Here is a 26,472-nt window from a genome sequence, read left to right as displayed (position 1 = left end):
GTTGTGTATGTATGCTCATGTTATTGCGTATTTGATATTGTTCCGTAATACGTTACCTTTTTTGTGTGTTCCCTTTTGCCTTATACGTAAACATAAATGTAAATTACTAATGCATGTTCAAACTTATTGCATGTTATTTTCAATCTATCTACCTCATTAATAATTAAATATTACTGTGTTGATTTAAGATATGTAAAAAAACTAAAAAAAAAACATGTCCTATTTTAATGTACTGTCGATAAATATATTTAAAAATAAACTGTGCTAATACATTTACTTAGGTTAAAATGTATTTCTATATTAAACCAATAGTAAATGCATACAATTTACGAAAAGTTCTTTTAATATTTTCCACACAAGTTCACTTTTTTTTTTGTGAAAATACATAGTATACCAGCGTTCTCGTACATTTCTATACTGTCTCATTACAGCTTCTTCTTCAAGAAGCACCGCTAATGAAATCCTGGTGATAAGAAGACGTGGTGTAATGCAGAAACTGGAGTCCACCAAAACTTTTGACAACGCCATCTATGCGAGTACGTAAACATTACAACATCATACTTTCACCGCTAGATGTCGCCACAGGGTAGATCCTTAGTAGCTGCCGCTAGTTTGGCCCTGGCTTTTCTATATTGTCTTAGCACGGCTTCTGCTCCAAGGAGCACTGCTGATGAAGAACTGGTGCTTGGCTGTGGAGTGCTGAACCCAGGAATGTGGGTTTGGGATACCACGTCCCAACGGAGGTTTAATAACCCTGTTGAAACATAGGTGAAGTTCGCGTCCTAGAAAACGATTATTTTATTGTCAAACAGGTCAGTCAGGTTCTTCGGTCATGGTACTAGGGTCAACGATCGTACATAATACAAACATACATTCATATGGTCACGTCTATATCCCTTGTGGGGTAGACAGAGCCAACAGTCTAGAAAAGACTTATAGGCCACGCTCAGCTATTTTACTTAATGATAGAATTGAGATTCAAATTGTGACAGGTTGCTAGCCCATCGCCTAAAAAAAGAATCCCAAGTATGTAAGCCTATCCCTTAGTCGCCTTTTACGACATCCATGGGAAAGAGATGTAGTGGTCCTATTCTTTTTTGTACTGGTGCCGGGAACCACACGGTTAATCGTACCTAATAGAGTCACAGATATCAGACGAGAGTGAGTCTTGGGCGATAATCCTCCAGATAGTGTGACCAAACAAATGCCAGGAAGATGTGAACATAATGACCACCTGACGGTAAGTGCTGCAGTTGCCACTTACCAAGGACAGGATATGTAATTACCAACCTTAATGCATTGGTATTTCAGTTCTTTTGATTCAAAGTGTTCTGACACTACGAAGTATTATGTGATTTTATGACCCCGGCAAGCGCCAATTGTAGAGACAAGAGCTGGTGACTGAAACTTCTTAGAACTACTATCATTTTTGGTTCAACTAATTTGCCGGTTACATACATACATACATACACATACATAAACCACGCCTTTTTCCCGGAGGGGTAGGCGGAGACCACATCTTTCCACTTGCCACGATCCCTGCACACTTCTTTGCTACATCCACATTTTTGGGTACTCTTAACCTGACCCTTTGCCAGGACGTTCTTATTTTGATCAAGATACGTTCGCCTAGGCCTTCGCACTCCGACCTTTCCCTCCACACTCTCCTTGTAAGTATATCTGCTTAGTCAACCTGCTTTCATTCATCCTCTCCACATGACCAAAACTCTCATTCATACTTCATAACTCTCCTCATGCAAGCTTGGCGGTCTCGGGTACTCTTGACCAGACATTTTGCTAGAACATCTCCGATTTGATCAAGATACGTTCGTCTACTATATGAAAAATACAAACCTGCAGCTGTGGTTTTGCCAATATATCCAAATCTTTTATCAAATGACAACCTCCGACAAAGAATCGTCTGCTCTCCGCGGCCATTTTGTCATTTTCTTGCGGTCTAGAGCAGGACAGCTGTTTCTTGTGGCGACCAGGAGTCAATGTTAGAGGGAGATAGGTGTAGCCCTCTGTACGGTGGCGCCCCCACCAGTCGGTGGAAATTACTTCGAAAAACATTTGGAGAGGAGTGATCTCTGGAACCGAATGAATACTGAATGAATTAGACGAATGACGGAAAGAGAAACAATCTTTAAGATAAGAAGCAAAGGCGGGATTAAATAAAACATTAAAAGCAGACAGAGGATGCGAATAATTCCACGAAAGCGAATGGGAAGCCACTTCAGCTTAGTAAGATAAATGGACATACATACATATGGTCACGTCTATATCCCTTGCGGGGTAGACAGAGCCAACAGTCTTGAAAAGACTGAATGGCCACGTTCAGCTATTTGGCTTAATGACAGAATTGAGATTCAAATAGTGCCAGGTTGCTAACTCATCGCCTAAAAACAAACCCCAAGTTTTTAAGTCTATCCCTTAGTCGCCTTTTACGACATCCATAGGAAAGAGATGGGAGTGGTCCTATTCTTTTTGTATTGGTGCCGGTAACCAAACGGCACTATACATGGACACGTAATCATACTTTTTTAGATCAAAGATAATGATGATGAAGACCAAATAATAATCAATCAAATCAATAACCAAATAATAATCTCACCAGTTCCAATGTGCATCTCCAGCCCTAGTTCGATTATGTATCCGAAAGCCCATTTCTCACTTCCATCCTGACACGAAGACCTCGTGACGTGGGTTCGGCCGTGTAAAGCTCCGTCACATTGCACTGCTTCTGGTATCTTTAAAGTTTTAAGTAAAATTGTACTTCAAACATTATTCAACATAGGTACGTGGGCCGTGTGGTTCCCGGCACCAATACAAAAAAGAATAGGACCACCCCATCTCTTTCCCGTGAATGTCGTAAGAGGCGATTAAGGGGTAGGCTTACAAACTTGGGATTCTTTTTTTTAAGGCGATGGGCTACCAACCTGTCACTATTTGAATCTCAATTCTATCATTAAGCCAAATAGCTGAACGTGACCATTCAGTCTTTTCAAGACTGTTGGCTCTGTCTACCCCGCAAGGGATATAGACGTGACCATATGTACGTATGTATGTAGGTACTACATAAAATGACGACTTCCCAGAGGGATAGGCAGAGACTACATCTTTCCACTTGCCACGATCTCTACATACTTCTTTCGCTTCATCCACATTCATAACACTCTTCATGCAAACTCAAATTGCACACTGACCAGCTATTTCTGGTGTTGCCATTATAAAGTTTTTCTAGCTGTTTCTGATAAGTTGCGTTCTCTCTCTAGAGAGATGATAACCATTCCGGAGGGAGCAAGTAACGTTTTTAAACAAAGCGACTCCCGTCTGACTCCTGCAACGTCTATATCCCTTGCGGGGTAGACAGAGCTGACACTTTGGATGTGTAATCATGTCTCTGTGAAGGTTGCAAAGAATTGGACCACTCCATCTCTGTGGACGTCGTAAAGGACGACTAAGGGATAGCAACCTGTCACTATTTGAAACTCAATTCTATCATTTACGCCAAACAGCTAAACACAGCTTATCAGTCTTTTAAAGACTGTTGGCTCTGTCTACACTGTAAAGGATATACCTAGTAATGATTATAATATGCATGTATATTACCTTTATATGATACTCCACATACAAGTCGTCCATGTCAAAATTGTCTGCCGTCAGTATCTCCAAGGTCAAGCAGACAAGCCGCCGGTCCAGCGGGGGGGCGGACACCCTGACCAGCTGTTTGTGTCGCTTCAGCCATTTCTTGTACAGTTTCTCCAGCTGTCGAAGGAACATAAGTAGAATACATTACATACATATGGTCACGTCTATATCCCTTGCGGGGTAGACAGAGCCAACATTATTGGAAAGACTGAATGGCCGCGATCAGCTATTTGGCTTAACGATAGAATTGAGATTCAAATAGAGACAGGTTGCTAGCCCATCGCCTAAAAAATAATCCTAAGTTTGTAAGCCTATCCCTTAGTCACCTTTTACGACATCCATGGGAAAGAGATGGAGTGGTCCTATTCTTTTCTGTATTGGTGCCGGGAACCACACGGCATATAGCACGGAACATAGAATTACTATCACTTCTAAAGTTCTGGATTAATGTCACCAGGAATGATTGTGTGCTAATGGAAAATAGGATCTGGACAAGGAACTCAAACCGCAATGGCTGAGGGTACAATTGAGAACACCCTCTCTCTCACACACATTTTTGTGTGTGAGAGAGAGGGAGTGAAAATTATAATGACGGCCTTTCTCTGAACGACAGGTGGAGTAAGTATGTTTTGTCAATACATATAGAATAGAATAGAACAGATTTATTTTCAAAATTGGATACAAGGTATCACTTATTGACGTCACATCACTTAAATTTAATCATAACTACTACCGCTTCCAAAGCGCATGTGTAGAAGAAGCGGCGTAACAAACTACACTGCAGCATTGTCATCGGACGTCAATGACAAATATAGATCTCTTAAATCTAAGTCATAGACGAATGCACATTGTCTACATTAAAAAACATGAATGAATGTTGAACTAGTAGTATATATATGTATTTAGATACTGATTTCCTTGGTGCTGCGTGGTTCCCCGGCACCAATAGAAAAAAAAAAATAGGACCACACCATCTCTTCCCCATGGATGCCGTAAAAGGCGACTAAGGATTAGCTTTAATACCTGGGATTCCTCTTTTAGGCGATGGGCTAGCAACCTGTCACTATTTGAAACTAAATTAATTCAATAAGCCAAACAGCTGAACATGGCCTTTCAGTCTTTTGATAACTGTTGGCTCTGTCTGCCTCGCAGGGGATAAAGAAGTGATTATACGTTATGTTGTGTCATTCTCTTAGGAAGCCAGTATAATATGATAGATAAAAGACCAAGTTCTTTAAGAAACATCACATTATTTAGGCCGGAAACTGTACCAAAGTTACAAGGTCTTCGGAATGCCAAGTCTCTCCGAAGTCCACTTGAATCCCATACTGGTATTCAAGCCGTATTCCTGCTGCCTCAACGTCGTAAGGGTTCAGCTCCAGGTCATTGACATCTGGTGACATGATCAGGTAGTTGTGAGTTGTGTTGTGGTATAATGATATTAGTGTTAACTCCTGTTTTAGTAAGAGATGGGAGTCTCTGAAAAAAACGTATGAACGGATTTAGTAATTTTTTTATTGTAACATTTATAGTTTTTAAATTACGGCGGATAAAAGCGTCTTTAATAAATATAAATATATACGGGACAAATTATTCATATTGAGTTAGCCTCGAAGTAAGTTCGAGACTTGTGTTACGAGATACTAACTCAACAATATTATATTTTATAATAAATACTTATATAGGTAAACATTTCAGACCCAGGCCAATCAGAAAAAGTTCTTTTCTCATCATGCCCTGGCCGGGATTCGAAACTGGGACCTCCGGTGTCACAGACAAGCGTGCTACAGCTGCGACACAGAGGCCGACTTTATGCTAATTGCATTATCTTTTTTTCTTAGTTAATCCTGCAATCAAGATTAACATGGCTATAAGTATGAGTATAGTAGCACTTCCAGTGGAGAACAGTCTCTGTTGTGCCATCATTTTGTATATTCTGTCTCATAATCATTGCTTTTTTAATCAAAGAATAGTCTCCGGGATTGTCAGCTGCTCTGCTAGTTCATTTGGATGCTTTAGCAGTCTTGTTTTGTATTTGACACTGTTAGAGGCAATCTCCTCCTTAACTGTGGGAACTTCGAAGTATTCATGAAGCTCTGTTGTTTTGAAATACCATGGTGCATTAGACATACATACATATAGACTCATCTATATCCCTAACAGGGTAGACAGAGCCAATAGTACTGAAAAGACTGAATGGCCATGTTCAGCTGCTCAGCTTAATGATGGAATTGAGATCCAAATAGTGACAGGTTGCTAGCCCATTGCCTAGAAAAAAGGATCACAATTTTATAAGCCTATCTCTTGACTTAGAGATAGGCTTATAAAATTGTGATCAAAGGCGACTGCCTTTAATGACATCCATGGGAAAGAGATGGAGTGGTCCTATTCTTTTTTGTATTGGTGCCGGGAACCACACGGCACATTATTTGTATAATATATACTTTACTTACTCATTATATTCAGAATTATCCAACACCACGTGCATAGCAGTCCACTGCTCGCTGCTTAAACTCTCTTCACTCTTAAACAAATTTCCCATGGAACTTCTCTCCACCACACCACTCACTCTTTCCTTTAACCACAATTTCTCAAAACAACTACTTAAACTACTGACATTACTCTTATTACTATCATTTGGTAACGGTAAATAAAAATCATCATGAACATAAGTAAATACTTTAGATGGTTCATAATCGGACTCCTCAATCATTTGATGGTATGTTAATTCTGTATCAGTGATGCAATTATGGATGTCCATGTATCGTTGGAGCTCCCACGCACTGAATACTTTCTCTTGCCATTTAAATGTGTATTCTTGGGATCTGTCCTGTTGAATGCTGTCATGTGATGTTGTATAATCTTCAAATTTAGGTAGTGATATGGGAACATCTTTTGGTTTCAATTTAACTCTGTAAAATAATAGTTTTAAGTATGATAAATATGTAATTAATTTAAAGAGTAATAGGTATTCATGTTGTATACATACTTAATTGTAACATTTTTTATTGGATCCTTTAACCAGTAAACGCCCGCAACTTTGTTAAATCGAACAAAATCATTCATGTTTAGTGTTATGATCTTCTTTTAAGGCACAAGACGAAAAGTTTGGTCAATTATAAATAAAAATAAACTTCGTAGACCCCGCTTTAAAAGCGCATACAGTTAGCGAGGAATAAAAAGAAAAAGCTAAAATAAATTTTATTCTACATATTTTCCGAAAACCCTTTGTTTTGTTTTTATTTTATAGATGTTTGTTGACGTCCATGAGTTGTTGTCAAAACTGTTGTCATGGGAACGTGCGTGATATATATATTTATATCAGTAGTGTTGCCTGTTCGATCGCATTCGCACGTTTTTATTTGTAAAAATGTTTTAAGTTTACGTATTTTATCTTGTAGCAATAAGAAATATCAAAATTCCACTCAAACTTCAATTGATGTTTATAACATTCGCGTTGCACTGTGTTAAAAAAAATTAAACTTTTCTCTGTCATTATCCTGTTAATGTTGTCCTCGATTCGTTGCTCGTTGCACTCGTTCTCTTGTCATTGTCATTTCCTTCGTACTCCATTTATTGCATTCTGTTTCTGTCAGTTTTTACGCGTCTTTTGTTTGAGAAGGTCGTGGTTGCCGAATTTTATTATTTATTACATTTTCGTACCGAGATTGTATTGTAATAAATAGTAATGATTTTATATATAATACATTGATTGATCAAACCAGTGAACTATGCCCTAAGATACTTGTCATTCTTTCGCAAATATTATTTATGCATCCATTGTGATGTGCTACTTTTAGTTCCAACCAGTTATTTTGCTTGTTGAATAAAACTACCGGTATTTTGGTGAAAATGTCTTCAGCGCCGAGAGAAAGAACGGTATCTATACCGTTGACACCAACTAGATCCGATATGTATTGGCAACGAATATTTAACAAGGTAATTTTTTTGTTTACATCTAAAAACACTGACACGTAAAGAAACACCAACCTACCTGCCTTTTATCCGTCGACAAAATTACCGGGATATAATGAACTAACTTTAAAAAAAACTGATCAACATTTTGCTCCTAAAGGTACCTGTTATTATGTATTAAACTATAGTTTTATACATAATAACAGGTAAATAAAAGTTTTTTTTTTGCTTACACACTCTTATGTATCAAATTGTTTTAATAAATGTCTTTTAGACACAGTTTGCTCTTTCGTAAATGTATAATCCTTTTTTTTTCTTTTCTAAATATAATAAAAGTTTATGTGCCATGTGGTTTCTGGCACTTTAGAATAAAAAGGTGACTAAGGGATAGGCTTATAAACTTGGGATTCTCTTTTAGGCGATAGGCTAGCAACCTGTCACTATTTGAATCACATTTCCATCATGAAGTCATACAACTGAATGTTGTGTAAGAGATATAGATGTGACTAGATAAAATAAATAAAATAAAATAATAAATTATTTTTCATTTTCATTTATATGTATGTTAAAATCTAATGTATGTATAAATCTATTTTGACCAAAACAATGCAACTGCATACCAATATACATTCATGGCGATGACTTGTCTGTTAGCATGATTTATAACTTGTTTGTTCATTAACACTATGGAGAAGAGTAGGTAGTTAGATCACAGCCTTGAATTTCTCTCATCTCATTAGGTGCAGTGTGGTTCCATGCACCAATATAAAAATGTCCTATTCCATCTCTTTCCTACGGATGTCGTAAAAGGCGACTAAGGGATATGCTTATAAACTTTGGATTCTTCTTTTAGGTGATGGGCTAGCCACCTGCCACTATTTGAATCTCAATTCAATCATTAAGCTTATCAGCTGGCCATGTGCTATCAGTCTTTCAAGACTACAGGCTCTATCTACCCCACAGGGGATATAGACGTGATCCAGGATCCATGGTCAAGGGCTTAGACCGGGCTTCTCTCCAGAGTGGTGAGGATGCAACCGGGACTGTAGCTAGGAAGAAGAAGTATGTTAATGTGTCCTCCGGGAAAGAGGCATTTTACGTTTGTATGTTATACTAGAGGCCGCCCGCGACTTCGTCCGCATGGAACCCCTTTCAATCCGATTTTGTTCCAACATGTTTAAGAAAGGGTAAAGGGTCAGGTCAAAAGTACCCGAAACCGCCGAGCTTGCATGAAGAGAGTTATGAATGTGGATGAAGCGAAGGCAGTATGCACATATTGTGGCAAATGGAAAGAGGTAGTCTCTGCCTACCCCTCCGGGAAAGAGGCGTGATTTTATGTATGTATGTATAAGAACACACGTACGTAAATCACCTTTAATACGAAAAAAAAAACAAAATCGCTTAATCTGCTTGTAAACTATGATTCCACAGACAGTCAGGCAAGTTAATCTTATAACAACCCTCTTTTTTCAGACGGGGGTTAAAAAAATTGAGTGTTACTATAATCCGGATTCCTCTAGCGTGAATCATCGTGCTTGTTATCTACGTACGAGTATATAGGCATAGGTACTTACTACGAGAATAAAAACTAATTACGTACATGTACATAAGTATGTAACGGTCCGCTGCCCGAGCGAACGAGTAAATCTCACTTTCATATATACAGGGTGTTGTAAGTGACTGAATTTCATTCTATCGTTGACTACTTTCAAATTAAATTTTTTTATTCATTATTATAGGATACTTCATATCGCTTAATAATTGTCAAAACGTATGGTAACAACATTGGTTGTCACGTCACACGTCAAATATAAATTACTTCAAACTAAGTTTACTGGCAACGCTTCCAAGGCAGAGAAGTGGTAACAAACTGCACTGCAGCATTTTCTTCTTACTTACGTACTTTTATTTAAGCGCCAAATTCTCATATGTATAAATTCGCAATTTTTGAACTCGTTAGTATTATCTCCCATAAAAATGCAAAAGAAATTAATATGTACCTATTTAGGTTGGTTAAAGAAATAAGAAAACAAACCAATAAATCAGATTCGCTTTATACTATGTATTTTACAAAGTCTCACCCGCGGCTCCGTCCGCGTGAAAAGATCTATGTCCTTCTTATTCAAAATTTCATGGAGATCGGTTTAGGGGATTAGACCTAAAGAATGGACGCAGTAAGGGATAGGCTTATAAGATTGCGATTCTTTTTTTAGGCGATAGGCTAGCGGCCTGTCATAATGATGAATGAATTGAATCTTAATTACATCAATAAGCCTAACAGCTGAACGTGGCCATTCAGTCTCTCAAGACTGCTTGCTCTGTCTACCCCGCAAGGGATATAGACCTGATTATATTTATAAATGAATGAATTATTAATGGTACAGTCAACCGCATATCAAGTTACCCTGCATGAAACTATGACCCGGGAAGAGATGATAGTACGAGATCCGGCTGCAAAATCACTACGTTCATCGCGTAGTTAATCAAACTCACATTTTAACATACATTTATGAATAGGATAATACATAGATAATAGGGTGCCAGTCAATAAGTGGCCGCAAGTAATTTTAATTAAATTAATGTTAATTAATTTTCCAAAAAAAATTTCGTTCACTTGTTTTTTAAATAAAATATCATCCACATCATAGAAATGTATGTAAAGAATTCGAAAATCAATGGGTGCCGTTACACACTCGGCCGCAACTACTACGCAGCCAGGTGTAAACAGGTAATATTTTGGTCTATTTATACGTTCATGTCGTACACGCATGTTTTTTATATCAAATTAAAGCTAATTTTTTTTTTAATATGATGATATATCGCTGCCTGTGAATAAATGGCCGCAAATTAGGGTTGCTAGCTGTTAAAAACTCGAGGTATCCGAGATAAAGTGAAAGAGAGTTAGCGCGTAACGCCACTTGTTAGACAAGGATGGCGAGTACCAGCTGTGCGAGTATTTGAAGCCATTGCGCACGCGTATAGATAGGGTTCTCAACAGTGCAATAAAAATTCTATTCTTTATAAGTACGCTTTTTTCATTTTTACTTGATCAATAAACAATGTTTTATTATGAAATAAATATTTTCTTATTTTCATTTTTTTTTGCAGAATATTAATTACTTAATTATAATTTTGGAGTAAATGTAAAGTCGTTCGTATTACTGTTTGCATCGCTGGCTGAGAACCCAATCTATTGACGCGTGCGCAATGGCTTCAAATACTCGCACAGCTGGTACTCGCCATCCTTGTCTAACAAGTGGCGTTACGCGCTAACTCTCTTTCACTTTATCTCGGATACCTCGAGTTTTTAACAGCTAGCAACCCTAATTTGCGGCCATTTATTCACAGGCAGCGATATATCATCATATTAAAAAAAAAAATAGCTTTAATTTGATATAAAAAACATGCGTGTACGACATGAACGTATAAATAGACCAAAATATTACCTGTTTACACCTGGCTGCGTAGTAGTTGCGGCCGAGTGTGTAACGGCACCCATTGATTTTCGAATTCTTTACATACATTTCTATGATGTGGATGATATTTTATTTAAAAAACAAGTGAACGAAATTTTTTTTGGAAAATTAATTAACATTAATTTAATTAAAATTACTTGCGGCCACTTATTGACTGGCACCCTATTATCTATGTATTATCCTATTCATAAATGTATGTTAAAATGTGAGTTTGATTAACTACGCGATGAACGTAGTGATTTTGCAGCCGGATCTTAGACTATGAATTTGAAGTGAATTTGAATAACTCTATATGCTGTTGGCTATACCTACTAACGTAATATGACGAGAAAATACCTATCCAATTAGAGAACAAAAATTTTAAATTCAAGTCCTCATCTCAACTATATAAATGATAGAAATCTACATTTAATTCACTCAAGGTTATTCATATGAGGCATCGCTACAAATTCGTTTTCCTCGTGACTCATACAGTACAGAGAAATTGTTTGATTCTAAACTGAATTTGATTGTGTGACCAACTTAGTTATGACTAAGGCTTTTAAATGATTCTACCTTCATGTGTAGTCAACTGATGGCACAGCCTGGTGTCAGAGTTTCTTTGGCAATAAGTTGACGGTCTCTGTGGCGCAGCGGTAGTAGGTACGCTTGTCTGTGCTGTGACACAGTAGGTACCGGATTCAAATATCGGCCCGGGCATGATGAGAAACGAACTTTTTCTGATTGGATTGGATGGATTGAATTGGATGTTTTACTACATAAGTATTTATTATAAAATGTAATATAGTTGTGTTAGTATCACGTAACACAAGTCTCGAACTTACTTGAGAGGTTAACTCAATGTGTGTAATTTGTCCCGTATATATATTTATAACTGTAAGAAATATGACAAAAAAGGAGGTTATCAATTAGTGGTGGTTCTCTTTTTAAAAATGTTATTAAATGTGTCAACACTCAACAGGGTTCACCATTGAAAAATTGAGAAAAAAAGAGAAGGTATACCTATGCCTCGACTCGACGGACAGATGAGTTCTATTACAATCTCGATGATGGTATCTAATCAAGTACATAATACTAATTCTGTGAGGTCATGAAAGACTTGAAAAAAAAAAGATAAAATAAAAAAAAACATACAAATTATTACGATGACTTTCCCATCGTCGCAAGGTTTTGCAATATTAGAGTATAATTCTATGTAACATACAATCAGATAATCCAAAAACGATAATAATATGTATGTAAAGAATTGCATGAAGGACGGCGTTACCTCATATCTGTTATCTTTCCGATAAAGTGTTATCAGTGATTACTCACACTGATATTTGTATTGGGTTAACAGTGCAATAAATATTGTGAAGTTTCCCTTTTTTTCAGGCTACTTAAAGTGCGGCACAAATGTTGAGGCTAAACGGAGACGGTATTAAAAATTTGCAAAATTTTGGACATAACATTTACACATACTTATGAGCATTTACTTACAATTTTTTTTATTATTGTCCAGTATTAACTTCATCTATTTTATGTAAATACTAGCTGTGCCCGCACTGCCCGCGGCTTCGCATGGGATAGTTATTTTGGGCATCATTGAAGCCCTCAAGGAGGAATAATTTTCCGCGTTGACACATTTTCCATTATTTCTTCACTCCTCATAGTTCATGAAGCGTGGATGTTATATAGCCTAAAGCCTTCCTCGATAAATAGTCTATTCAACACAAAAAGAATTTTTCAATTCGAACCAGTAGTTCCTGAGATTAGCGCGTTCAAACAAACAAACCACTTATAATATTAGTATAGATTTTCAAGCTTGTAAAAAGACCCCCCAACTTTGTAAAAAGACCCTTACAGTTGTTAAGAAAACATAATATTTTTCTTAACCAACCTTATTGATGATCCACACGATGGTAGTTATCGACTAGAAAGCATTAAACAAAGGCTTAAATGCCTACTATTGTTATCAGGCAGAGGTGCGAAGCGATTAGGTCACAGAGTAAACAAGTGTCTAGTGAATGTAAACAATATACTAGTTCAATAATATAAGTGGGGTGGTGACTAATTTTATCAATACATACCTACTAATAAATAGTAAAAAATGTTGTCTGTATATTGAGTATATTTACAAAAAAAATATTTATATGTATCGATATAAAAACCGAGATACACACAAACTTTCGCATTTATAATATTAGTAGGATTTCTTGTCACTGTGTAAATATAAATAAAGATATTATACACAAACATATGTACGTCTATCCGAATACCATTAGTTCTATTGAATAGAACCCATGGGCCAAGTGACACTAACGGTTTATTTTAGACACAGCCTTATAATTTAAAAAATTCCACGAACTGTCATATCCTACTAATATTATAAATGCGAAAGTTTGTGAGTATGTCAGGATGTCAGTATAGATGTTTGTTACTCTTTCACGCAAAAACTACTGAACCGATTACGTTGAAATTTGGTATGTAGGTAGTTGAAGACCCAGAATAACATATAGGCTACTTTTTATCCCGGAGTTCCCGTGGGATTGATAGGGTTTCCATGCGGACGAAGTCGCGGGCGGCCTCTAGTAATACATATGTATTTTTCTCTATGAGCTTCGCGTCATCAGAAATCAAAAGGCCTACAAAAATATAGTATGACGCGTTTCTTGTCTGCTCCAGTCTCCAGTATCCACGATTTGTGTGACCAAATATGTCTCAAGTCTAGACTGAGGTCGGAGACACTAATGCATCACCATTGAAACAATGTTCTTTTTAAATAGCATCACCTTTAAAAATAAACTGGGAAGGCACAACAGCCGCCGCATACGAATCGGAATAATATATTATTTAGATTTCTACGAGTACAGTGTTTTTCTGATTTTATTAATGTTTTTATCAATACAAAAAGTTACTGTTAACGTAGGTACTTATTTTTTTGTCGCCCTACTTAATAACCTGGTTGCTACCCAGTCTGTGCGTTTTTCCTGTGAGCGTCCTCCCTCCCTGAGAAACCCAGGGAAAATACAGATTAATTATTTATTTATTTTTTTAAAACTTTATTGCACAAAAACAAAAATGTACAAAAGGCGGACCTAATGCCGTTTGGCATTCTCTACCAGTCAACCAGCTGACCGAACAGAAAAAACTTTAAGTTGGTGGTGCGATAAAGTGCACATGCATACTGAAAAATACATACATTACAAAATACTATTATTTGCGGATAAGGAAATACATTAGCTGGTGTATTTTCTCTTACCAGTGGTCGATTTGTTTGGGCGAAGTACCAGCACCCTTTTTGGGGAGGGTGTCCTTTTTGAGTAGCGTTTTGTTCTGTTTTTTAAAGGGATTCTGTGTCTGTTTTGAAGAGCGTTCAGTTTGTTCCTTGAAGGGGATGCTAGCCTAAAGGGGGTTAAGTGCTTACGTAGTTTGTAGCTTTTTCACAAATACAAATTTATTAGATAGGTACTAGAGGCCGCCCGCGACTTCGTCCGCGTGGTAACATTGCCGCGGGAACTCCGGAATAAAAAGTAGCCTATATGTTATTCTGGGTCTTCAGGTACCTACATACCAAATTTCATCGTAATCGGTTCATTAGTTTTTGCGTGAAAGAGTAACAAACATCCATACTGACATACACTTTCGAATTTATAATATTAGTATAGATATCTTAAATTTAATTTATTGAAATGTTAAATGACGTGAAAAAGTGCCTGGGAAGGCCTACTTTCTGTATAAAATATTGACATTGATTTAAACATTTTTTTTTTCTTTTTCCAGTACGACAAAGACAACGATGGAAAAATATCCTACGTCGAGTTGAAAGAGATCATAGAATCCAGAGAATACGACCACGATCTACCAGACAATGTAGTCGACAAGATTATGAGCCTGGCTGACAGAGACAACTCGGGGTACCTGGACTTCGCAGAGTTTGTTGAGATGATGCACCATCCTGACCTGAAGGCGATCTTCGGACATTTCGTGGCCAGATACGTCCACTCGATCATACCGCACAGGGATCCGGTGGATACGATAGGTAACAATTAATAATGAATCTATTTAAATAGCACAATTTGTATAAGTTCAAATGATGACGGCCAATTTCATAGGGCTGGTGTACACACCAGGTGGTTACAACCACCTTTATATTATACAGGCAGGACCACATTGAGGCGTGCTTTGTGCGCAATTTATATAAGTTCAGATGATGACCGCCGTTCATAAAAAAAAAGAATCTTAAGTGTCCGTGAAAATTTCGGAAAGTACACTTCGCAAGGAACATAAATGCCAAATTTCAACTCAGGTAGTTGAAGCCTAATAATTTGTCTATTAGGCAGTCAGTCACTCAGTAGAGTACCTACCTAAGGGTAACTGATAACTAATGGCTTATATTTATTTATATTCAGATAATAAATATTATCCTCTTGGCGTTTAGCTCCGGTTGTATCCTCTTGTGTGGAAAAATAAATTAGTAGTAGCAAATATTTTTTTTTCTTAAATCGCATTTATATTTTTCTATTACTTATACATATTAATTTAAACAGCATGGAGTGTAGCAGGCTTGGTTTCTAATAAAGTAGATAGAAATTAGTTAGTTTAACATGCATTTATACTGTGATTTTAATTAACTAAGTATATCGTACACATGCATGTATTATTGTTTAATTAAGGTAAACAGGCTTTGTAAATGAATCAATGAAAAAACATTGCTACTATAGTTAAAGCGTTTAATTCTAATCTAAATATTTTATTACTAAATCGAACTTATAAAAACTTTAATACAATCGATACAGATAGAATACATTATTTTTTTTACATGTACATAATGTAAATATGAAATTGTGTATTGTAAATTTATGATTATGGAATTGAAGACTAATTTGATTAGGTATAATATATAACTACTTATTACATTTTTATTTTTTTTAATTCTTGTTATGTCTTTGTCTATCTCCTCTTTTTTATGTACATAAATACTTAAATATATAATTATTGATGTACACAGTAAAGGTGTATTATGTGATTAACATTTTTTTTTACTTTTCTCTAGCCGCGAGTTTTCGAGCGGTGCCCGTTCACAGTGGTACTATTTTATTGTTTTTATTTTTTTTTTTCGTGTCATTTCATTGCCTTATTGGCTTGAAAATATGTTTTGGGTCTAACCAAATTTCACATACCTACTAAGTTCATTTTGTGCGGCTTTGAAAGATTAAGTAGTAACATAGCTTCAAGATTAAAAATAAAAAAAGATATGTTTCTCTTAGAAACGAATTAAGAAAATTTTGTTTTCGTAGTATAATGCCTTTTTTTTTTTGAGAAAAATAATAATGATTTATGGTCGTCAGTCTTGGGTAAGCTGCAACCCAAATAGTGTCAAATAATTTCAATATTAATTGGTGTCGTCTAATGTTCATTAATAATTAAGCAATATTATCATTTTTTTTTAAATTTATATTTGAAGCATTGTTACTACAATAGTACTTTCTACCGTTACTTAATGAACAACCTTTAAGAACAGGATAAAAAAGAGCTTATTCCTTGTTGCTTGTTTTTTCATTCCGACTCATCAAGAATTATTTCATTCATTTGTGCTTCAGAAATCGAGAGAAACATGGCAGTTATGTGTAATATTTGTCGGCATAGTAAATAACTGAAACTACGAAGGAAATCGTAAAGTTGACACGGTAATTACTTTTTAATGGAGATTTACGTTAGTTATTTAAAAAAGTTGAATAAAATTAGTAAAATTTACTATTAACTAATAGGAAATTACCTTAACATTTATAAATAATAACAAATATATTTTCATATAATCTACATGCAATTCACTAACAAAATTTGAATTTATAAATTTTTACAATAATCTTAATTACCTACTTATACTAATATTATTAAAAAAAAAGACCTACACCTTTTTAATTCCAAGAAATTTATGTGAAACGTAAAAGTTTATTAATGTCAATCATACATACACTCATATAGTCACGTCTACATCCTGAGCGGGGTAGACAGCCAACAGTCTCGAAACTTCTGATAGGCCACGTTCAGCTGTTTGGCTTAGTCATAGAATTGACATTGAAATAGGCAGGTTGCTAGTCCATCGCCTAAAAGAGAAATCCCAAGTATATAAGCCTATCTCTTAGTCGCCTTTTTCGACATCCATGGAAAAGAGATGGAGTGGTATTACTCTTTTTTGTATTGGTGCCGGGAACCACACGGCACAAATATCAATCATAGCTTAAATGTTGTTAATTTATTCCTTCCTTCTTATTGCTGAATACTTATAATTCCTATTTTATATAAAAAAATATATAATTCCTACAAAATGTCATCACGACCTAGTGTTATATAGTTACACAAGAAAAACAGTAAAACCATACGCAATATTCGTTATTTTTATTATCACAACACAATGGAAACTTTATCAATCAAAACGTGACAATGTGGGGATAGCTGACTAATTTTTTGTGTCTCGATATAGAACTGTGTCAATCCACAATTATTGAAAATAAGTTTTATTTTTTTTAATAGTGTTATTATTTACTTTTTAATTTTGATTTTATTAAATCTTACAAAAATGAAGACCCCACCCAAATTTTTATAAGATATTAATATTATATAACATGACTCACTTGATTTTTTAGACAACGGCCTATTTTACCAGGCAGTCAGTTATTTATATTTTTTTTATGAAATCAAGAAATAATCCTGTCTCTTCAACTATTGTATTATTAAATTATGTCGTTACCTAGACTGCGCTTTTTGGAAAACATTCGGATGTGACCAAACATAGACAATATTAACGCTAGCCCAATTCAGCTGTTGGAAAAATAATGCTATCAAATAAAATACCCGAAAATGGTGCTATAAATAAAAATGATAGTTTAATACCAGGAATAACCTTGTATCGCATAATTTAATCTTATCGACTTATCGCTGCCCAGCTCTTTGCTAAGGGGCATACATACATCATATTGGTATTAGTAATGTAGGTACGTACATGATATGTAAACAATGCACGTACAATTTCCGGGTGAAAACAATCACAAAATTTATGTTATATATATTTTCTTAACAAAATTTAGATAATTTATTCTGGGGTTCAATTTGAAGCTTCTTCTGCAAAGACTTAGTTCGAAATTTTCATCTTATTAGTCAGTAGTATTAATTATTATAATGTTAATCATCAACATTTTATTCCGTAAATCAAAAATATTTTTTTCAAACCCATCTGCCATTTGTAAAATAGCATAAAAATATAATTCTTAACTAACTTTTACTTTATTTTATTATTTATTTATTGCTTAGAAATCTTGTAGAAGAAATTGCATTTTCAGGATTCAGCTATCAGTAACATTTTATCAATTTCCGAGTAGTCTGCGTTTTCGGTACATTACTACACAGACTACACACATTACATTTTGGTAGGTACATACATATATCTTGGTATCGATAAATTATGAATACCGAAAACTAGCATAAAACAAAACCTATAATAATGAAAATATTTAGCCTATAGCTAAAAGTGGCCACTCGGTCTTTTTGAGACAGTTGGCTCTAGCTACCCCGTAAGTAATAAATGTGTATGTGTATGTTTAAAGATAATAAAAAAAAATTAATCAAATTTCAGGTAATTTCATAATTGTATATTCCTTAAAATCGTTTTTTTTATAAGCTTGCTGTTTAAATCGCTTCGTAAAAACTAAAATTTTGGAGTATACGTACATATTTAATCTTTTTTATATATTTTATTTACCTCATTTGCCTAGCAATAACACGATCATATACAAACAAAGAGTTGTAGTCCTGCAGACATTATCTAATACTAATCTACGATCTATGACGTAATAACCTCGTTAATCCATTGATTCGTGAAGAAATAGATAAAGATCTATTGAGATTTTTTCTCTATGGATTTGGATAATAATAACTTTAGTAATGTGTTAGTTTAATTTTTTTTTTATTTTCTTGTATACCACATTATACGACAGACATAGCAGAATTACTTTACTATTAAAAAAAATACAATATCTAGATTCCTTTTTTATACTAAAAAATTGTGAACATAAAACATGTTTTATATTCTTATTAAGAAACATATTAAATTGTGTCTGATACTAAAATTATACATATTTATATGCGTTTGACCAATCGCTTATTAAAATAGACCATTTTCAATTTTATTATACTCATAGTTTTAATTTAAATAAATTAAACATGTGTTCAAACACGGTCATTATCACTGCAATAAAAACAAGACCAGATGAAGTTACTATTTTGCATTGCTCAATTTACAATTCAACACAATTTTGCAATAACCATTGTTAAATTTGTTGGTCTATTACGTTATTATACTCTCGTGTAGTGCCGTGGTCGAGGCTGCATCAAAGGGATTGGTTTACTAGTGTTTATTTAGCGTTGACCAGCACTGGACATGTTTACATTTTAATCGGTACTATTTAAAAAAAAAGTAAAAAAAAATAATGGCCAGTGTTGGGATGTGTAGATAAACATTAAAAAAAAAACTGAAATGCCGTAAATTAGACGTTCTTAAATTAAATTTAAATCTGTATTAGTAAAAAAAATGTGGTACAAAACGTGCAAAAGGAAACAGCGGTACAAAAATGTGATTAAAATCACAAACGACTGCAGACAGCGTTGGTACAAACTAGTGAAATATGTGAAAAGTATCATTAAGTATTTAGGTATGTGTACGCATTGGGACATGTCTTAATATCGTCCTCATAATGGCCATAAAATGCATGCAATTTGCTAACAAATTCATGGTGATTTGGTGAGATTGAATGTGAGATTGTGTTTTGTGTAATAACCATGGGAATTCAAGGTGGAGGGTTCAAGGTGGCGGAATATAATACTTACTTTAACGTAATTCTAGTATTTTTTGTTTAATTGTCTATTAATGAATGAGGAAAATTATGTTTATTTTGCAAATCTTAGGACAGAGGGTTGGTTTAATTTTATGTGAGCAATCCATTTAAATCATTAATCATAATTTAATTTGTGAGTTGACGAGACGTACGATTATGAAACTCGATAAGATTACATAAAAGATTTGTAAAATAAATATTTCGAAAAAAAATATTTTTTAACATTATAAATATAAGATACTCACTGCATGTATTTACTAACAATTTTTTTTTTCTTTTCTCTCCTCCTTTTATGTTGTGTGTTTCCTTCCACTTCCTTTAAAACGAAATAACTTGAAAATTACATAAATTTTTCTAATCCTATTTTGTGCATTACTTTATCTAAACCATTTTTTTTTTGCATAATGTTATTCAATTCAATTATGCAAATATAACTCTAACCCAATTTCAATTTTTGCAAATTGTCTCATTAATTCTTATTCCGCTCAATTAATGGTGATTTCGCTTTCATAACGGCTCAATCTTAATTGAATAATGCGTCCTGTCGACGGCCATCACGCCGTCACCACGGTGACCACGCGTGATCTATTCCTAACACTTTTCCTAAATTGGACGTGTGTCTAAATATGATCCATTATAATAACATTATATTATTTGACCACCTTTTTCTATGTTATGATCAATGGTCATGACAATTTGTTAATTTAAACTTGATCCTTTGACTGTATTGGTCAATTTAACTGACCATTTTTTTTCTTAACCAAATTTTGATAAATGGTCCAAACATGACACATGACCGTTATACTTGTAACTGATGTTACCTATATTTTCCCATTACATATAACGTGTCATTCATGACTCAAATTGTACATGATCTATATTTTCCAAATTCATTGACTTCCCTAAATGTCTGGCAACGAAAATCATAAAACACCACTCACCTTCCCCCGTAATCCCAATCCTTCAATTGTGTTACGTCTGAAGCCCGTATCCATAGCCATAGCATCTTCACGTACACAGACGGCACTTACGAAGAGGAGTACACCTGCTGGCCGCCGGCTATCTGCATGATCCTGATCTCCCTGGTGGAGATAGCCCTGTTCTGCTACGACGCCAGCCAAGGCATGACCCAGGCGAACGGGCCCATCGCCCAGCTGTTCATCTACAATCCCAACAAGAGGCAGGAGGCCTGGCGGTTTCTCACTTACATGCTGGTTCATGTCGGGTGAGTTGGTAGTTTGGTTTCTATGTCCTGGAGTATCGTTTTTTTTTTATACAACAAAGAAATTCATAACAAATTGATGAAAAAAAATTGTTGACACTGACAGTACGTGTTTTGTGTACTCGGCCATGTACCAATTAGTATTTAAAGTTATGCACATTTGTGTGAATACTAACCGATGTTCTTACGGTGAGGGAAAATATTATGAGGAAACCTGCACATTCAGGAAACTGGATGTGTAACCGTGGTCGATCCAATACGCGTAAGGTTTACCTGCAAAGGTAGCGGAGGTCAGATGGGAGTTGCTTCGTGTATAAACCTGACTCACCCAATCCAGGGCTCACGGTCAAGGGCATACCCCGGGCTCCTCCCTATCTCATCCTGGTTAGGATGCAACCGGGACTCAAAAAGCCAGAAAGAAGACAGAATGCTGCATTCTTCCTAGTGTAGTTTTATTATCTCCGAAGATTCTTCATCAGACCCTTACACATTGTTTCTCAAACTTAGTCAACATGACATCAAACTTATGAAATATAATATCTTGTCCTTTCAGCGTGGTACATCTTCTAGTCAACTTACTCGTGCAGCTGTTCCTCGGCGTCCCACTGGAGATGGTACACCGATGGTGGAGGGTGACCCTGGTGTACCTGGCCGGGGTCGCAGCAGGCTCCCTGGCCACCAGCCTCACAGACCCTAAGGTCTATTTGGCGGGGGCTTCGGGAGGCGTTTACGCGTTAATTGCGGCGCATATTGCTACTATCATCATGGTAAATAAAAAATATAATAACTTTTTTTGATATTCAAATCTTATTCTTATATTATTCCATCTACTACACATATAACAAACTACAAGTTTTATAAATTTGATTCCGATATGAAGTGTCCTATATTAATAAAAAAAAGAATTTTTGAATTTGAAATTTAAATTTGAACGTTTTTTTTTAGAACTGGTCGGAAATGGAGTTCGCGATCATTCAGCTACTAGTGTTCCTCTTGCTGGCTGGCGTGGACGTAGGTACAGCTGTCTACGACCGGTACTTCAGGCCGGACATCAAGCAGAATATCGGATATGTAGCCCATTTGGCGGGCGCCATTGCTGGTATGTAACACGTTATAAACTATTTACATTCTCCTGGTGATTTTAGAATAGGTTACTTTGGTGTATGATCGGTACTTCAGGCCGGATATCAAGCAGAATATCGGATACGTAGCCCATCTGGCGGGCGCCATTGCTGGTATGTAGCACAGCATAAACTATTTACATTCTCCTGGTGATTTTAGAATAGGTTACTGCGGTGTATGGTCGGTACTTAAGGCTGGACATCAAGCAGAATATCGGATATGTAGCCCATTTGGCGGGCGCCATTGCTGATATGTAGCACAGCATAAACTATTTACATTTTCCTGGTGATTTTAGAATAGGTTACTTTGGTGTATGATCGGGACTTCAGGCCGGATATCAAGCAGAATATCGGATACGCAGCCCATTTGGCGGGCGCCATTGCTGGTATGTAGCACAGCATAAACTATTTACATTCTCCTGGTGATTTTAGAATAGGTTACTGCGGTGTATGGTCGGTACTTAAGGCTGGACATCAAGCAGAATATCGGATATGTAGCCCATTTGGCGGGCGCCATTGCTGATATGTAACACGTTATAAACTATTTACATTCTCCTGGTGATTTTAGACTAGGTTACTTTGGTGTATGATCGGTACTTCAGGCTGGAAATCAAACAGAATATCGGATCCTCATCTGCGCAACCCACTCCACTCTGACAAGAGTGTTCGAATAAGAAGAAGAATATAGCATGGTGGAATCGACATTCTGATAGTGACGGCTTGCTAGCCAGTCATATAAAAAAGGAATTTGCAGTTTATTTTAAGATATGCCATATATATTCTTACAATGTCCACGGGAAGAGAAGAAGTTGGGACTTACTTTTTTTAAATGTGTCTTTCTATTTTCCAGGACTCCTAGTGGGCATTGGAGTGCTGCGTAACCTGGAGAGGAGGAAATGGGAGAAAAGGTTATGGTGGGCAGCTGTGGTTTTATACTTCTCCCTGATGATAGCCGGGATCCTGGCCAACATCTTCTGGACTGAGCGGTTCCTGTGATCGCATTGACTGTTGATTGGTTAAAGTTTATGAATTAAGTGATACTAGTATAGAAACTGCATTTTTTGGTGGCTTGAAGGCTGATTCCGTAATAAAGGAGCAAGCGCGTATGAAATTTTTAGACTTATTGACAGAATAGTCTGGTGCTCAAGTATGAATAACATGTTTGCAAGTCCCTTGAAATTTTGAAAAAGGGGGCTCCTCCCCCCCTTATTCCCCTTTAAACTGGGTAAAGACATAGATGTCAAGGGGTTTTTAACTTTTGTGACATGTATGGTCTTTGGTCATAGAGGAGGACGATTCCAACCAAACCCCATAAGGAATCGGCCTTCTAGCAAAAGTTACCAAAAGTGCCACTTTAACTTTACTTTAAATATTATACTGTAGTGATTTTCAAATTTACAATATGTATTTTTAAAGTCTTGTCTTCAAGACATTGTCGGTCGTGAAAAATAAGTCTCGTTTTGGTACCTACTTAATTGAAAATAAGTAATTTTAGAGGAGCTATTGAACAAACAACAAACGTTGGAGACTGTGGAAAGCCGCATGTAGCATTGGAGAAAAAAAATTTTTGACATAAGTTTTTTTTATTTGAATTACTATACTAGAAAATGTGTAGATAGCACGAGAAGTCCAAAAGGTGAATTAATAAACCAGTGTTGCTACTTACACAAACTACCAGGAAGATGGTAGATAATAACTCTTTGTGTGGAACCTTATAAAAAAATGGAAGTACATACATATTTATTTAATGTCTCATTGCTTCGCTCTCTGTATTTTTTTCTTCTTTTATTTAAATGATTTTTACCTTCAAATATTTATTTTTGTTAGACTATTCCTGCTTCTCCAATTTTACATGACAGCGACGGAAAAACTAGCACAATTTATTGTATTTCTATATAGTAATAGTAGAAATCTACAGTATAACAAATTTTGATAAATTTATTACTATAAGCATTTTGCCTTAAAATTTAGTATTAGCATTACTGAAGTCGTCTGTTTTTATTATATTCTAATCTATTAAACTATAGTTCCTGTAGTAATTTTACTGGTAATCAAGGAATAAATGTGTCGGCATTGATTTAAAAGCTGCAAAGAATCTAAATTTTGGCAAGTTTTGTAAGAGAGTAAGAAGTGCTTTTATTTTTATTATTACTAAAACATTTAGGTATTTTGGTAATTCCCAATTTAACTCTGCCAGACAGCTTTAAACAAGGAGGGAAATAGCTATATCACAATTCTAAGAATTCTTTAGATACTTAAGAGTACTATGAGCTTTATTCAGGATTTGCTCTGCAAAATAAATTAATATTTTTGATAATTTGACTTAATCTTTGTACTGAAAGAAGAAATTGTAAAATTTTTGAATTTACATAAAAGATTAGAAATTATTGTGCAGCATTCGCAATATTTTATTGCTTATATTTTGAGAACTATTAACTTCTACTTCATCAAATTTGACGTTGCCATACAAGACAACATTTAAAGTATACATATAGGTGCTAAATTATAATGATGTAAAATTATTATAATGATTTAGTACCGGATTTTTTTCATTATGATATTACACTTATTTAATTACCATAATATAAAAAAATAATTTCCATCGCTTTATGTTGAAAATCTATGATTATTTTCATTTTCCTGAAGTAGTTGAATAGTAAATAGACTTAACAGCAGTTGACCACCGTCTTTTGCTATCTATGTAGGTAGTTGTTAGGTTAGTTAACTTGACCATCTCGGGGGTAGTGTGCATGAAAAAGAAACATTAAAAATAAATGCTTCAAAGACCGGAATCTCTTGCTTTGAAGCAAAGCTCTCAAGTGCAACTTTGAATAGGCTATTAGTCTGAGCAAGTGAGAGATAAAAGATTGACCCGTAGCCGTAAAACGAAGCATTTTATATTATTTTACATAATGTGATTTTATGTTTTATGCACGTACGTTAAACCGAGCTTAATAATTTGCCATAATAAATTGTTAAAGTTGTCAGTAAGTAAACTTATGATACGTATAACGTGCCTTAACTTTTGTATACCAAAAAATCAATTTCACAATACAATTTTTGTATCTAGTACTTATGTATTTAACAAAAAAAATAAAAAAAAACAAGGTATTTTAATCTAGTGCATTGTTTATAATAAAATTTCGTTTGTATAATTTGCCTCAATTTTAGATGTATATCTGTTGGTTTTATAATGTTATGTAGTAATTACAAAAATAACTTTATTACTGATAATAATTTTGAACGAAATTAAAGAAAGAATAAAGCTTTACTGATTTTGTTGTAATATTCAATTTTATATCATCCTTTTGATATATTTGTGTTCATTTTAGTTGAGACATTATTGTGGGTATTTGTTTATATTTGCATGAGAAGTTATAGCTTTATTAAGTTCTTGTTATGTAATCGAATATGCACAAATGTGAGTAGTAGATTAAGTCGAAATACATGTCATTTTATTTATATTTACGTGTTTTCTTTAACCGCTCCATCTAAATATTGAAGGATACAATGTTTACCACGCAAATAACGCACTTGTGACATCAATAAATTCTTTTTCACTTTATTAGCTAAATTACAGCTATTTGGAAACATTTTATTTTTAACAAAGTAATAATGTACGACTTGAATTCTTTCGTATATTTTTTTAAGTGTTGGTTCTTTCTTCTTGAAATGTCGTTGGAAATGTCTTAAAAATTATTGAGAGTATTCACAAACAATTAATTCAAAGATTTGTTGCTACAACCTTACAGTGCGCAGGGCGTAGCTACCGTGAGAAATTCCGAAGGTATCTATATTTATTTGTGAAAATTTGTCCAGAATTTTTTTAATTTATTTGTTACAAATATACCAAAAATTCAAATCTTTTTATTATGGATTAAGAAAAGAAAAATGATATGTCACCGTTAAATAACAACACCCGCAAGTTTATAGAAATTTATAACTTTCGTAGGATTCCAAACGAGAGAAGATTGGTATTTTAACGGCCTTTTTGGCGCAGCGGTAATTCAGGCGCACACTTTGGGGTACCCATAAGGTATTTATTTACTGTTCCCAAGGGAAATTATCGCGGAAGAACTTGTGGAGAAATATCGCACAATAATTCCTAAATTTCCAGGAAAGTTGAGGAGGTGCCTTTTTTGTAGATCTATTAAAAACCTATATTTTTGTATAAATTGTTTGTACATAAAATTAAAGGATTTCGGAAGCGCTTT

At 35.0% G+C, this 26,472-nt stretch overlaps 2 protein-coding genes across 2 annotated transcripts; one reads left to right on the top strand and one right to left on the bottom strand.

The window, feature by feature from the left end:
- Nucleotides 1-403: 403 nt before the first annotated feature.
- Nucleotides 404-6,922, bottom strand: LOC106129849 (tectonic-like complex member MKS1). Its single transcript, XM_060950697.1, has 7 exons — nucleotides 6,641-6,922; nucleotides 6,105-6,563; nucleotides 4,923-5,130; nucleotides 3,613-3,768; nucleotides 2,615-2,750; nucleotides 1,855-2,090; nucleotides 404-782 (listed from the first exon to the last, which is right to left on the bottom strand). The coding sequence occupies exons 1-7, from the start codon at nucleotides 6,715-6,717 to the stop codon at nucleotides 570-572; spliced, it is 1,485 nt and encodes a 494-aa protein (XP_060806680.1). The 5' UTR covers nucleotides 6,718-6,922; the 3' UTR covers nucleotides 404-569.
- A 313-nt stretch (nucleotides 6,923-7,235) lies between these two features.
- Nucleotides 7,236-25,722, top strand: LOC106129987 (rhomboid-related protein 2). The gene is made up of 7 exons (XM_060950566.1): nucleotides 7,236-7,590; nucleotides 14,805-15,063; nucleotides 16,078-16,110; nucleotides 20,900-21,140; nucleotides 21,691-21,904; nucleotides 22,083-22,236; nucleotides 23,109-25,722. Exons 1-7 carry the CDS (start codon nucleotides 7,504-7,506, stop codon nucleotides 23,252-23,254), a joined length of 1,134 nt encoding a protein of 377 aa, XP_060806549.1. The 5' UTR covers nucleotides 7,236-7,503; the 3' UTR covers nucleotides 23,255-25,722.
- The last annotated feature ends 750 nt before the right edge of the window (nucleotides 25,723-26,472 follow it).

This window comes from Amyelois transitella, chromosome 22 (assembly GCF_032362555.1).
Source record: "Amyelois transitella isolate CPQ chromosome 22, ilAmyTran1.1, whole genome shotgun sequence".
Taxonomy (NCBI): Eukaryota; Metazoa; Arthropoda; class Insecta; order Lepidoptera; family Pyralidae; genus Amyelois; species Amyelois transitella.
The sequence above is the reverse complement of the archived record's forward strand: the minus strand, read 5'-3'. Positions and strand labels throughout refer to the sequence as shown.